Raw genomic sequence first — 15,267 nt, forward strand, 5'->3', positions numbered from 1 at the left:
CCACTTAAAACATGGGCGCCAATAGAGAGACACTCAATATTGAATGATCTCAATTACATTCCCAATGCCATCCCAAATCATAATTCCCATAGATTTTGGTGATATTTTCCATTTAATTTTAAGGTGGCCTTGTTTTGGACCTCTGCCCGTTAGTGGCACCTTTACCCTAGAAGTGATGGAAAGGCCTTCAGACTTTCTCGCGAATGTGTCCAAATAAAACCTCTTTGAAAATCCTTAAACACAGATTATCTTGTGTAGAAGTACTTAAGTTAAAAAGGATTCCCCAATTATGTGTAAACTTTGTTTCTAGTGTCTAAAAAAAATTATTTGGGACACTTCTGCAAAATATTCTTGCATATTTTTAGTAAATTGCTAGTGATTTGCCACCAACATGATTATGTAACACTAACATTTTTGCATTCAAGAGAATAGACATAGACATGCTGGTAATGTATATGGTTTCAATTAGAAGGCTAGATTCATAAAACTACCATACACCACAATTTGCAAGTAATTTACCACCCGAGAAGTCACCCGTTGTCTATGCATCCTTCTTTTATTAACATCAAACTGAAGGAATATGTCTTTAACCCAATAGAGTAGCATCTCTGCATGCTCAATGCATGGCCCATCCTCGCAACAACCACTCTCACTCTGAAACCATTGCCAAGATGGGAATACCTTATTCCTTGCCTATGTCAAGAAATCATGTTAGAACGTGAATCCCGTTTTCTTAAGAGGAGATGCAAATAAAGTCGAAGAAGTTCAGAGCTGAAAGACAAACTAAACTTGAGAGGTTGGCTCTAACTCAAGAGCAAAAGTTGAAAGCCAATCAATCAAGGCTTGCATGCCCAACTTGATTTCCAGATTGTCATTCGGACGTCGGACTTCACATGTGGACTTCTCCCTTTTTGTTACAAGGTGTTGCTAGCAAAAACACGCTCAAGCATGTAATGCTAAAAAGAATCAAATGGAACATAAATTAGAAGTAGCATCCCGGCCGGCCGTCTTCCCAGTGAAGCTCATGGTTCTCAAGTTGTTTTTGCACCTAGTTAGAGTTGATTTGTACATAGCAATCCACTTCAAGCTAGCATTATCTGCCAAAATTATAAAAATTTCTGTTTAATTGTTCATTGTTTTGAAGCAATCCTTGAGTAAGAATAACACTAACAAACTACAAGGATTTCAATGCTACTTTTTGTTATTTGAAAGTTAGGCGGTTTAATTTACATTTGAGATCATGTGCAAGGGAAAGCTTTTGCATAAAGAGAGTCATATCATCCAACCTTTTCTGCTCCATAGTTTTTCTTGCATAACTTGACACTTTGGGACCTAGTTCCTTCTATATGTATAGCCTGTTTATAGTCCCTACCTTTATTTCCCTTCCTTTTGTAATATTCAATCTTTCCTCTTTCTCTATTTTGGCACACAATGCTCTCTAATATTATCCCTCTAGTTCTAATGTAGTCCCTTGAAAGCAATTTTACTCACTCTAGAGAATACATCCAATTAAAATAGAACATTCCAACCATTGTGGGAGTGGTTTGCATGATCATGTGCAGAGAGTACCATAATTTATATGACCTTGTACAATAGCTCACAACTCTTAGCCTTAGCCTTGACCACTTAGCTTTGAAAACACGACACTATAAGAAAATAGGGAGATTGAGGGGAGAGAGAGAGAGAGAGAGAGAGAGATCCATTTGCCAGTCTTGAACTCAAGCTTGTTCGGGCGAAGACATTGGCAAAAGTAACAATGTGGGCCTTTCATGCTCTATGGAAAGCAAGAAATCACAAAGGGCTCTGACCACCATATATCCCCCCCCCCCCCCCCGACCCCCGAAAAAAAGAGGTGGAAAGATACATAAGATATGGTATGGATTCAATACACATAAGGTATGTATCTTTGTACTGATAAAATTTTAAACTACATAATAGTACGTACCCTTTTTTTTAAACATAAATTCTACATTTTCATATACATGTCAATATTGTATTTATTAAAGAATGTCTGCAATGACCATGCTCCATAGACAACTATGTAGCTATCATAACCTTTAAGGGTTTTTTTCCATAAGGATGGAGAACACTCATTAGAGTATGAGCATGTCTTTGTATTCGTCTCCTCTATCTCGATATCTCGTATGTAGAGTGAGAGGGCTGCTATAGGCGGGAGGTAGCGGGGGGTTCTTAAAGAGGGGACGTATGGAGGAGGAGGAGGGAGGGGGCAATGTGCAGCCTGGTGTAGGGATAGAGGCATGTTGGCAAGGAGACAAACATGGAACGGGGAGGGGGGGCAATGTGCAGCCTGTTGTAGGGATGGAGGCATGTTGGCGAGGTGGAGGGGAGGCCCAAAGACACACATGAAAGAGAGGGGGGGAGGGCGGGGCGGGGCGGGGTCTTTTGAACTGATTAATTTAAGTTCATGTCTATCTCTATGTATATAAAATAAAATATCATGCATTGATGCACGGGAATAATTGGTCTAGCCCCCTCAACAAATTATGAAAGAGACAATGGCCCGAACAACGGTGGGAGGAAGTCATGGAGAACATTTGGAAGCCAAAGTGGCCGCATTTTATGAAGATATTTTTGTGGAAGGTGATGGGGGGTGCCCTACCGACGAGCATAAGAATCCAGGAAAGAGAAACTGGGTTCGATTGATGCTTGGAGTGCAGGATTGCTAGTGAAGGTCCAGCCCACCTATTCATGGAATGCGAGGCAATCAAAGAAAGATGGGATGTCCTCCTCTTCTTATCTGTACTCAAACTGTCAGGTACTTCTCCTTTCACCATATATGGCAGGCGAGGAACTACCGTGTGCTTGAAGGAGATCTTGATGAAGCAAGCTTCTCAAAAATTATAGAAGACATCAGAGTGATGATCTATACGCTCAGAAGCAAGCAAGACTCAGGAGATTGGTCTAGGGCTACCCATGTCGTATTGTCTACCTGCGACGATAAGTAAAAGCATTGAACTATAGTTCACCTACTTTGTAAAGCCGATTATGATTAGCCTGGGTGAGAGGCTGTAGATATTCAATTTGTAATCTTCAGCATCTCAAGGCTTGGCTTGAGTTTGAGGTTGTTTTGTAATCTTGTCGCTATGATTAATACAATTCACTTGCAAATTGTGAGTTTTGAAAAAAAAAAGTAAGTATATTAACTCACTCAATTTTTTTTTGGGACATACAATTGTCAATAGAGAATGTTATATTAAGTCAGCAAAGAATGTACAATGAGCCTTGAACACTTCATGTGCCTTAGTGGAACAACATTTCCAAAAGTGGGGGGAGGGGATCTACAATTCATAAGTAATAGAGCCCATTTTTGGCCCACTAAATGTGCCTTAATGGAACAACATTTCCAAAAGTGGGGGGAGGGGATCTACAATTCATAAGTAATAGAGCCCATTTTTGGCCCACTAAAGGCCTTAGTATCCATATGGGTGAAGGTCGTTCAAATTTGTTTGCTTGACATGTGTCCCTTTAAAAATTGAAGAAAAAGAAAACATTTCCTTTCCAATGCTATTTCCCAAAGCTACTTACATTTTTTTTCGTCATGATGAAAAAGACTTTAAGAACAGAAGATTAAAAAGTATTCATAGGAGTTTGATCCATAATGTGAAGTATCAATTCAATATTTTTTTTATATTTTCTCACTTGTAAAGAGTCCTTTTATTTAAAGATTTCACAAAGATTAATTTTATGAAATTGATTTATTATTCTCTAGGCTTATTAAATCTATCTTTCTTAATGAAAGAATTAATATATTCTTTTGTTTTAGTTTTTTGTGAGAGACCCTCGAACTGCCGTACTAGATCCTCTGCCCAACCTCCCTTTATGGCCCTCTTGGCCTAGGATCCCTTCTCCACTGGCAGTCGGTCAGTCCTTGACCTCCCTTGAGTTTGCCCTTCGCATTACATTACTCCCCCCTTGGAGAAGCGTTTTCATCCTCAAAAACAAAAGTGGTTGTATCTTCTAAGAACACTAATGTTTTCCACAGTGGCATCCTTCAAGGATCCAACTGTCTGTTGGACTTGAACACCAATGCAGTAGGAGATTGAATGAAACCAAGAGTAACGTCTTGATTTTTGACATTGTTGTCCTTTTGCAACCGCCTTGAGTAACTGACCCATAACCAACATTGTGTGTAAAGTCCATTTAGAACTCACTTGAGTATGCCAAACGAGTTAGCACAATTACGATGTACCAGAAAGAGTACCTCTCTTCACTTTCCATGAAAGTAACTTGTTGACGTATCATCAGTCAAGAGTAAGTCCTTGACTTGTTATCTTCTTGTATCAGTAAACAACCCCACCATAACTCGTGTTCAAGGTTAAAAACCTTACTTAAACATGAAGAGACTAAACCAACTCACAAACATGCTTTACCTTATGGTAAACAAACTCCAACTAGAGCGATAATGCTTGCTAATTGGATTGCTTGGTGCTAACGTACGCTCTTTGCATATTCTTTAGCACAAGATTACACTTGTAATCTGCCTATCCTCTTTGGATAATTGACAATACTGAGGTGTGTTTTCCATGGCTTACAGATAGTCACCTAAAATGACGGGTAATGGGGATCACAATGTCGTACAACATTGCTGAGGAATCAACAATGTCCTAAATAACCATCTTTGTTAACTTGAAAGATCCACCATCACCCAAACGGAGCCATGACTTCTATTGGTGATTGGTAGATCCAAAGTAATCTCATAGAGATATTGCACATAGAGTGAAAAATGCTTCATAAGCAACAAATTTGATGAATACGCATGCCGCTCCAAATCAGCCTTTGCTAAACACTAGGGCCCATAACACCTAGTGTGCATGCATTTAGCAAAAACAGATCCGAACGTGTATATCCATGATCATCCTTGCCAATACTTATGGCGAATGTGATGCTCCTAGCACACATGAAAAAGGAGTGTAAATAGTCCTTAAAAGAAACTAAATACTTTCTATTGCAATCATTTGCAAGCCTTGCTGACACGATTGAACCATAATAGAAGGTGAAATATAAGTCACTTCTAGGTAAACTTTTTCATTAACAACACATACCCTTGAGATATGCCTAAACAACCATTCGTTAATGTTGTTTAGTATCACTTGTAACCTTAACAAGCTGTTCTCAATACCTGACAATTCTCGGCCACTGAAATTGTTCTTGATACAATGTGCTGAAAACGTCTTATAAACGGATTCGACCAGCACTAGGGACTTTGTCGTGACACATAATTGAAATAATGGACGCCAATGCAGTCTCAAAGACTCATATTCTCCACATGTGGAATATGTCTCATGTAAGGATGTCTGAAAAAAGAACATCCTTCATGTACGAGATGTACTTGTGTGCGGAGGTAGCTATAAACACTTCGCAAAGTGAGTGAGAGGGACCCTCCTTATCCTTACTCCACACTAGCTAAATTGAACTCCTTGAGTTCTTAGACCATTTTGTATCCTATGCGACAACATGTGCCAAAACAAACCCTACAAGTGGGTCAATAATTGTGCAATGCAGAAACTTACTTTGGACACTATACCCCAAATTTCTTGGCTCTTACATGACCTTGCCATCTCTCTTAAGAACAAAAATGAATGAAAACATAGAAGTTTGTGCATCCTACTTGAAAAAGTAAACAAAAATATATTAAAAAAAGAAACAAAACCAAATCAGATTTGTACCTAGAGGTTGACTCATAGTGTTCACTTACCTGTAGTCAAAGTCACATGTCCAAATTTCCTGCCTGCAAAGGCCTAGGAACACTAATTGAAAATCATTGAAATTCAAGTAGTATTGCACATATAACTTTGGGTGTTACCTTTGCAATCCAAACCCCTTGGTTAATATCTACATTGTCAAACCCCTTAGTTAGACTTTGCAGGGAAATTGCTCACCAATAGTAATTGAAGTCAACTTTGAAAGTTGAAATTGTCCACTACCCCTTTTACTTGTAGTCAAAGTCACTTGCCCAAATTTCCTGCCTGCAAAGGCCTAGGAACACTAATTGAAAATCAGTGAAATTCAAGTAGTATTGCACATATAACTTTGAATGTTACCTTTGCAATCCAAACCCCTTGGTTAATACCTACATTGTCAAACCCCTTGGTTAGACTTTGTAGGGAAATTGCTCACCAATAGTAATTGAAGTCAACTTTGGAAGTTGAAATTGTCCACTATCCCTTGGCAGCTTGTGGACTTCTTTCCTTGAGAGTGCAAGAGCAGGTTCCAACAATTGACCATCAACACTTAATAAGTGATTTAGTAATCACGAGCTAGGTCTTACCCCAAAATTGTACTCATATAGACACTCTTAGTGCTATAGATAAAATAAAAGATCCACTAAAGTTGGAAGCATATGCACAAATAGATCTTTTCCAAACCCAAAAATCCATAATCTTGGGTTTTTGTGAACAGCCGTGCTGTTTGAAATGCTGGCTTCGTCTATACATCTTGGTAGAGATAAGCCCTTACGAGTTTAAGATGTTCAAAAACTCAACTAGGTCTTCACACATAAAGTGTGTAGTGCTTAAATAATGCCCAAAAAATTGCTAATAGCAAGACTCTTGCTTATCCTTAGAATCAATAGGTACTCAACTCAATAGAATTGTTCGATCTTGAAAGCAATCACTAATGGATTACAAACAGGTGGCTCTTAGCCATCCCAAAATAAGTGGCAATAGATGGCTCTTAGCCTTTCCTGTTACCGTATTGACATAGAAAGATTTCAATGAAATCATGCCTACTTTCACCTTTCTCGTAGAGAAGTTGGAGAGAGAGAGAGAGAGAGAGAGAGAGAGAGAGAGAGAGAGAGAGAGAGAGAGAGAGAGAGCTGGACTGAGGAAAATCCCTTATTCTATTGTATTGAATGCCCCTTGTATATGTCTCTATGCAAACAATGGTTGTGTGGTAGCTTATCCTATAAGCGTACAACAATGTACTTGTACCACACTCTCGTAGAAAGAGGTACTATAAGTCACATCTTGACCCACTTACCTTGTATGTTATCGTGATTGTATCAGGGTGCATATATATGGCACTTTGCCTGTGAATAAACATAGAAAGAAATTGTTTTAAAACATCAACAACTAAGCTCATCCTTGATAGAGTAGCTAGTGCTTTAGTGGAAGCGTATGAAATGATGGGTGTCGTACGTCCATCGTACAGTAAAAAAATAGAATAATAAGCCCTTGGCGTCAATGACAGTGCCATCATCTTTGATCTTAAGTCAATCAATAAAACTTTGGCACGTCAGAGAACTGACAAATCACTTTGATTTGCAAGGTTGAAAAATCTTTTTCAAATAAAAGGTTAAATTACATAAGAGACAAGCATAACTTGAAATTTACTAACCTTGTCGCCCACTTGTGAGCAGGAATCTGGTAAGCCATAAGTAAGAAGCTTGCTCGAATTTGGCTCATAGCCATATGTACTGCTCGATTCAGTTAGCATATGTATCATATACACCGTCTTGTAATGTAAAAACCTACGGACATCTTGGCAAGTTTCCCCAAGTTCGTATGCTATTCGCATATTTCAAACTTTGGAAACAGCTGCTTGGCTTGATTACTGTTATCCCGAGGATTTGTAGACGAAGCCTTTCTCCAGTGATGTCTTAGAAAACTCATTGAAAAGAAGACTGCAGCTTCTGTGTTGCTTCTCGATCGATGCTGCCGTGACGAGATCTCCTTCCCTTTGCAATGCGATGCCATCAAGCTGGAGCATGCACGGTTTGTTGGAGGTCGAGCTTGCTCCCTCCTTGCTGCAAGCGGCCCTGCACACGTTGCTTGCCGATGCTATCGTCCTCGTCCTCGGGCTAAGCCTTCATGCCCACACTTAGAGAGAGAGAGAGAGAGAGAGAGAGAGAGAGAGAGAGAGAGAGAGAGAGAGAGAGAGAGAGAGAGCGCCATGCAAGGCCATGGAACACCATGCAAGGCCATCTTTCCCCTCCTCCATAGATCCCCTCCCCCTGAGCTCTGATGCTAGTGTGAGAGACCTTGGAATTGTTGTACTAGATGCTCCGCCCAAACCTCCCTTTATGGCCCTCTTGGCCTAGGATCCCTTCTCCATTAGGAGCCCGCCCTTGGCCCGATCCTTGACCTCCCTTGGTTTTGCCCTTGGCATTACATTTTTATGTGCTTTATTATTTTATTGCTTTATTATTATTTTTTAATTTTATTTTGTTTTCAAGTAACAATATGTATGTGTACCTTTCATCTTATTATTTAAGTGGAGCTTTTTCTAATATATAAACCTTTCGAGATTATGGTTGGGTTTACAAGAGCCGATGAAAGACATTCAAAAAAGAATGTGCCTTCACCATGGAGACTGTCCATTGGCACAAAAGGAAATGACACTTCTGTGGACCCAAATTTATTTTAGCAAACCTTTCTCCCCTCAGAAGAGCAATTCTACCTTCCACTTTTCAGAATGAAACAATTGAATCCAACAGCTATGTACTTAACACTACCACTACACTACAGCTCATTGGACGTCAAAATCGTACATAATAAATTTATAGAGCTACCTCTGTCCCTTGTGAATAAAGAAGAAGAAGAAGAGAATTTTAACATCGTAGGAAACTATCCCAAGAGACCTTAAAGAGAGAGAGAGGTGGAAGAAAGAGTACGAGGTTTTTGCCATCGACTCTTGTGAATCTAACTTGTGTATGCATAATGAATAATATAATATGTATATTTTTTCATTTTATTTTGTTTTTAAATGATAATGTGCAATGTGCATCTTTCACCTTATTATTTAAGTGAGACCTTTTCTAATATATAAACCATTTGTATAATGAATAATAAATATTTATATTAAAACACAATAAAAATTTCATGTAATTGTAGGCACTCATTTAAACTTACTTTCCATAAATCTCATTGGCCCCTAACTTAGGAGGCCCTCCCCCACTCTTCACTTTGTTTTGGCATGTTGAAAAAGGCTTTAGAGAACAAGGGATTAAAGAGTGTATTTATAAGAGTTTGATCCATGATGTTAAGTATTGATTCAATATTTTTTTTGTTAATGTTTTGATTTTTGAGTCCTTTTATTTAGGGACTTCACAAAAAAATATTTCATTAATTTATTTTATTATTTTCTATACTTATTAAATCTTTTTTTAATGAAAGCATTATTCTTTTTTTAATCTTTTCATCTTTAGAGAAGATGATTTATATAAATATGTCTCTTGGCTCCTTAACAATAGTTGTATCCAAGTGGGTGCTACCTACTAAAAGCAAATCTTAGGGATCCCAATGGGATTTTCGTGCTCTTTGATTATGTGTAATCTCTATCTTTGTCACTTCGAATACCAATGGCTCTTAAAAATGTTAACCCAGCCAATACTTTGTCACTCACACACTTTCATCATTCATTTAGGTTTATGGATGACTTGTGTAGCCTTAACAATCCAATGTTCATTATATTTTCTTGTCATTTTGTTTTGTTTTCAAATGATAATGTGCAATGTGCACTCTTTACCTTATTATTTAAGTGGAGTCTTTTTTAATATATAAACCATTCTTAATTATGTATTTATAATGGACGTATATATATATATATATATATATATATATATATATATATATATATATATATATATAATGGATGTTTTTATTTTGTTTTCAAATAATAATGTGCAATGTGCACGTTTCACTTTATTATATAAGTAGAGTCTTTACAAATATATAAATCATTTGTGATTATGCATATATAATAGATATAATTTTATATAAAAACACAACAAAAATTCCATGTGGTTGAAGGTACTCATTTAAACTTATTCTCCATAAATCTCAACCCCCCTTAACTTAACGCCTTCGTGCCTCCTCACCTTGTTTACTTATCCAACTGTAAATCAATGGTTTGTTTCCACTAGAGTACACGACACCACCTGGGCAAACTTAGTGCATGTTTCCATTTTTTTAGCTTGCACAACTAACCCTCGTCTTGACCCAATTAAATGTATAAGTTCAATGCTTGCACTCACAATATCTTTGGAGGAGAACTTTTTGTTTGGTAAAAAGTAAGTGAGATGAAGTAGGGGATACTAGCTGGGAGAAATCCTACAAAAAAAGGAATCAATCGAGATCCCTTTTGAAGAGAATGGAAGATCTCATGTGACGCAGCAAGCAATAACTCTCTCTCTCTCTCTCTCTCTCTCTCTCTCTCTTTCTTGTGGCTCTCACCTCTACCTTACTCTGTGGTGAGACGAACCCTTATGGTTTGTTCCTTAGTGTCGCTGCACTGCAGCGTTATTTCATTGGCCAGGAGCATGAAAGGGTCTCTCTCTCTCTCTCTCTCTCTCTCTCTCTCTCTCACACACACACACACACACACACACACACACACAGGAGATGGCACGCCTTTCTCTCGCTCAAGCATTCACTACCTATGTAGGGCGACAAGTGCATAGTTTTTTTTATGGCTTGAGTTGCAAGTTGGTGCAGCCGAACGAAGGCGCTCGAGTGGCTACGGGAGTTGTTGTGGAGAGCAACTCCCCGAAGGTTTGAGTTCGAAACCTGTCACCGTTTTTTGAAAGGGTCCTAGTGCGTCATTCAAAGTAATGACGGGAGCACTGTGAACAGGAATATCTGTAAGGCCACCAAGAACGGGTACTTCTGATGCGTCACATCGGATGGGTGACAGGGAGCATCGAGAAGAAGTATCCCACCATCCGGGAACGGACATCTCTGATGCGTCATAGGATGGGTGACATAGAGCATCGTGAAGGGGATTGTACCGTAAGTTCGGTAGGAAAGGACTAGGTGATGGGTATTCCTGATGCGTCACAAGGTGGGTGACGGGTGCATCAGAAAGGGGATATCCATAGTTGAGAGGAAATCCGAACTGGAAAGAGGAATACGCGTAAAGATGCAAGCACAAGAATAAAGATGGGTTCTGAGAAGCTTTTCTTAAAGAGCGGAATATTTTAACTAGTTTTTCGGGAAGAGCAGACGCTGTGCCGCGAGGAATCTATGTTTGCATTGCATTCGTGCATGTGGTTGCATCCAGGGATGCCTGGGAAGTGCTGTGAAAGCATTGATTTTAACTTATAAGGTTTTATTGAGTTTTTGGGCAGGTTCAGACCAATTTTAAAAATATGCCGCCCGTCCACTTAATAAGTGGGCAGCCACTTAGAAAATAAAGCAACAAAACCAGCCAGCAAATTCTCTCTCCCTATTTCGGGTAGAACAAAAATAAAAATAAAAATGTCCGCAAGCAGCTATTCGTGCTGTGGTGAAGGAGCTATAAAAACACCACATGCCCTCGCTGAAGGGAGGTTACCAACGCTAACAAGAGAAGACTCTGCCGCCAGAAGACGCGAGAGATCGCGAGACTAAGAAGCACGGAAGTCGCTTTTCTCGCGCAAGAGCGACATGTATCTATTATGGATTCGCCATACGAATTGTTGTCGTGTATTTGCGTGTGTGTTTGTAGGTACTTCATCGCGAAGGAGAAACGAGAAGGTTTCGGACTACGCTTGGGAATTCCAAGAACGAAATTCGAAAATTGTATGTGGAGTCTCGACTCCGAGTACAGACGGAAAAAAGATTGAGAGCTCCTCTCTCGGATTTCCCTTACGGGAAGGAACGACCATCGAGTCATAAAATTAGAGCGGAGGGGTTTTCTCAGGTTCTTGTGCTTGTAAAAAGATTCTCCCTAATAGAGAATTCTCTTTAAGGGGGGGACCAACCCATCTTCTGGTCCCCAATACTGTGTCGATCTTCTCACTCTCTCTCTCTCTCTCTATTTATTTCTCTCATATCCTTTGGCTTCAATATTAAGTGATAAATTCTATTTATCCGAGTATATTTTATATTGTTATGCGCTCCCGTTTGTGACAGTACTATATCTCTAATAAGGGGCGTAATAGAGAATCCCAAGGAATCTTGGGGATGAATTGAATATATTATGGGAGAGCCATTACCACGATTTCACCCCAAAAAAAAAAGATTCTTCCACATAATTAAGCCCAAAAGGCTAGTTAACACTAAGGCTCCACCATTTGACGCAAACCAAAAAGACAACACTTCTTTACGTGAGCAAGGGGGTGAAAGGTTGGCATACACATGGTCGAGGGAATTTATGCTCAAATGTCCCCCTCAAGCTATTCGCTACAGCCTTGATTCAACTTCTGAACTTGAAAACAAGAAAAAGCTTGGGCTCTCGTTTGCCTAACAACTTGTTTTAATTCAATATGAGTTTTGCCTTTGGCGTCATTTGAACCCAACAATAGTGCGAATCGCAATAGCTTGCTAATGGCATTAGCAAAAGGATTGGAGGAGAGAGTGGAAGCCAAGGCAAAGAAGGGAACCCTAGCGTGATTATTCTTGTGAGGGACTCCTCTTGCTGACTCTCTCTCTCTCCCCCTCTCTCTCTCTCTACCCCGTTGTCCTTCGAACAAAGAGCTCTGTGTGTGTGTGTGTTTTCGAAGGAATAAGGGGTAGAGAGAGAGAGAGAGAGTAGAAACAAATCCAAGAGACATCAACCAAAGATCTATCCAAAGAGCCTCTTTCTATATACTAAACCACGATGAGCCGTCAAAAAACAATTGGGAGCTCATTGTTTCTCACATGTAGTCTCTCTCTCTCTCTCAAGGAAGGGTCATGCATTGGTGGAACTTATTCCTCTCTCCCCCCTCTCTCTCTCTCTCTCTCTCTCCCTGTCCAAAGGACGTGTCATGCACTCGTTGAACTCAAAACCCCGTCCCCCCTAGTGCTTGTAGGGGCTGGCTTCTTTGATGCAATCATGCACTACAAGAGCTTGAAGCAGTCCCAAACAGTCTTGCATGGGCACTTCACTACTTACGTGGCTGCATGGTGGCTCCATGCTATCGGTGTGCAATTTTGAGGTTTCCATTCTGAGTAGCGTTGTAGATGACGCTGTGTAAAATTTAGACTTTAAGCCAACTTTTGCAGGGGTTACAGAGGATGCATCGAACCGTTGGAGGCGTTGGAAATCCTCAACGAGAACAAACAATGACCAACTTAGAGAGCATAGAGCCCCTCCACGCACTAGGCGGGATAGATCTCTTAAGACGTGCTACCGTACTTTTTGTTGGCACTACCTGCTTGCATGCAGCTAGTGATATAGGCGTGGTGCCTATCAAATCTTGTACACAATATTTAGGCTTCATAATAAAAATAGCTTGCGTAAAAAAGGCTTTGTGGATCTCTCTCTCTCTCTCTCTCTCTCTCTCACACACACACACACACACACACACACACAACGGGCAGTGCTTCTGCGCGTTAGTGACGGCCTTGTTTTATGTTTTAAAAAAAAAAGGGGGGGGGGGGGGGGGGGGGGGGGGGGCAGAGAGAGAGAGAGAGAGAGAGAAAGATTATCCTGTTATACTTACAAAAATCTAATTACACCAACTTAAACACAATTTAGTATAGTTTGCGGCTACAACAAGAAGGGCCCCGTACCTAGGCAGGGCCGAGCCGGTCGAAGGGGGCAGTGGAGGAGGAGGAGGAGGCACCAAAGGTGCCAGCAGGGCTCACCTTCTTCAAGCTCAACGCCCGCTTTAAAGAAGCCCCTGCTTCCCTCATCCAGCCGCCTATGCCAATTTGCAAAGGGACAGCTCCATCTCCTAATGCAGCAAAGCTCCTTGACCGCTGAAATGCAGGCGGTGGCGTCAGTGGGAAACACCCTCCACCAGGTTGCGTCTCCTCCAAATCCCCATGTTCCGCCATCCCTGCCCTCATCACCGAACTCTGTGCCTGCTTTACCAGAGAATGCCCTGTGGAATAGGACCTCCGCAGTTGATCTCGCTCAATACCGTTGAAATTTGCATGCTCCCCCATGCCTGGAAGCCTCCCCTGGGCCTCGACTGGAGTAGAAGGCGTTGTCGATCCCCGCCCGCTCCCCCGCCTGCTTCCCCTTCGCCCTATTGACAATCGGAGGCTCCCAGACCCCCCACCCCCCCACCTGAATGAACGACTACCGTCGGATATGACGTTGCGGCGGCACAAGGGGCAGGTGGTGTGAGAGAAGAGCCACATGTCTATGCAGTCCTTGTGGAACACATGTTTGCATCGAGGTAATTGACAGAGGGGCTCACTCTCTTCGAAGTCTGTGAGGCAGACCACGCACTCGATGTTGGAGCCCTTCTTCTTGGAGGATGAGTAGGCGACAAGCGGGAGGGTTTCGAGGAAGGCAGAGTCGACACCCTGTGAGGGAATATCAGAAGGATGCGGCAGAGCAGCGGGGGTGCGGGTGGCGTCGGTCTGGCGAGAGGAGCAGCGCTTGACGTAGATGGAGAAGAAGGCCATGAAGAAGAAGGCGGTGAGGAGGATGACGAGGATGATGGCCATGGAGGGGCTGAAGCGGGCATTGACATCGAAGGCATTGACATCTTGGTTGTCATCCTCTGCGTTGGGGCTAAAAGGGGAGGAGGCAGCAGTCTCCTGGAGGAGTCTGCGGGTATGGAGCTGCAAATCATACATGCCAAGCTGGAGAGTGCAGAGTGATGAGGGAGAAGATGATGGGGTTCTATGCAGAGTAAAGAGCTGTGTGTGTGTGTGCGCAAAATCACAGAAGGAGAAGCTTAATTGTACAGATTGTCAAAAGGGAAATGGTGGGTTTTCTGCAGAAGGAAGCTTGTGTGTGCATATTTGTGTGTGAGAGAGAGAGAGAGAGAGAGAGAGAGAGAGAGAGCGAGCGCTACAATGCTGCATACATACATAGTTCTGCAGAGTCCATTGTAAAAGAGCTAAATTAGGCAACAAAGGGAGCTAACGTCCAGGATGACATAACCAGCGGAAACACTTGAAACATGCTTTGCATTATTTATATATTTGGCTTTTCACAACCTTAGGCTTGCACACAACACTTCTTCTTCTTTTTTGCAGGCGCACATGAGTGTGAGTGCCTTTCTAGAAGCCACAAGGCTTTGGACTTTCAACTTTTTGCGCCTTTTAGCCTTTTAGGGGCTGGCTGGTCAGCATTCTCTCCCCCAATTTCAGCCAAAGTGGCGATTCTTTCAAAGTAGATTACGAGATTGTTTATAATTGGGAGGCGGCATCTGCGAGTTTATTAATCACTGCCTTGCTATAGGCTTATATTAGCCCTTCCAAGTTCTTCTTTGTTCCCACGGACCTCCAACGGCTCAAAAAAAAAAGTTCTTTTCATCGAGGTTGGGATCTAGGGTTCTTATCAATCTTCTGTCCTAACAAGAACCATGCGTCTTATATCTTGGCAAAGATTACTTCCATACCCGAGATTACTTCTTTTGCAAGGCTACTTTTGTCCGACTAC

The 15,267-nt window shown here is 41.2% G+C and overlaps 1 protein-coding gene across 1 annotated transcript; it reads right to left on the reverse strand.

Moving 5' to 3' along the window:
* Positions 1-441: 441 nt before the first annotated feature.
* On the reverse strand, positions 442-14,804 carry LOC147456570 (E3 ubiquitin-protein ligase ATL6-like). Its single transcript, XM_086515006.1, has 2 exons — positions 13,437-14,804; positions 442-1,097 (listed from the first exon to the last, which is right to left on the reverse strand). The coding sequence occupies exon 1, from the start codon at positions 14,454-14,456 to the stop codon at positions 13,437-13,439; it is 1,020 nt and encodes a 339-aa protein (XP_086371132.1). The 5' UTR covers positions 14,457-14,804; the 3' UTR covers positions 442-1,097.
* Between the last annotated feature and the right edge of the window lie 463 nt (positions 14,805-15,267).

The sequence above is a fragment of the Adiantum capillus-veneris genome, chromosome 6 (assembly GCF_014529385.1).
Source record: "Adiantum capillus-veneris isolate H3 chromosome 6, ASM1452938v2, whole genome shotgun sequence".
NCBI lineage: Eukaryota > Viridiplantae > Streptophyta > Polypodiopsida > Polypodiales > Pteridaceae > Adiantum > Adiantum capillus-veneris.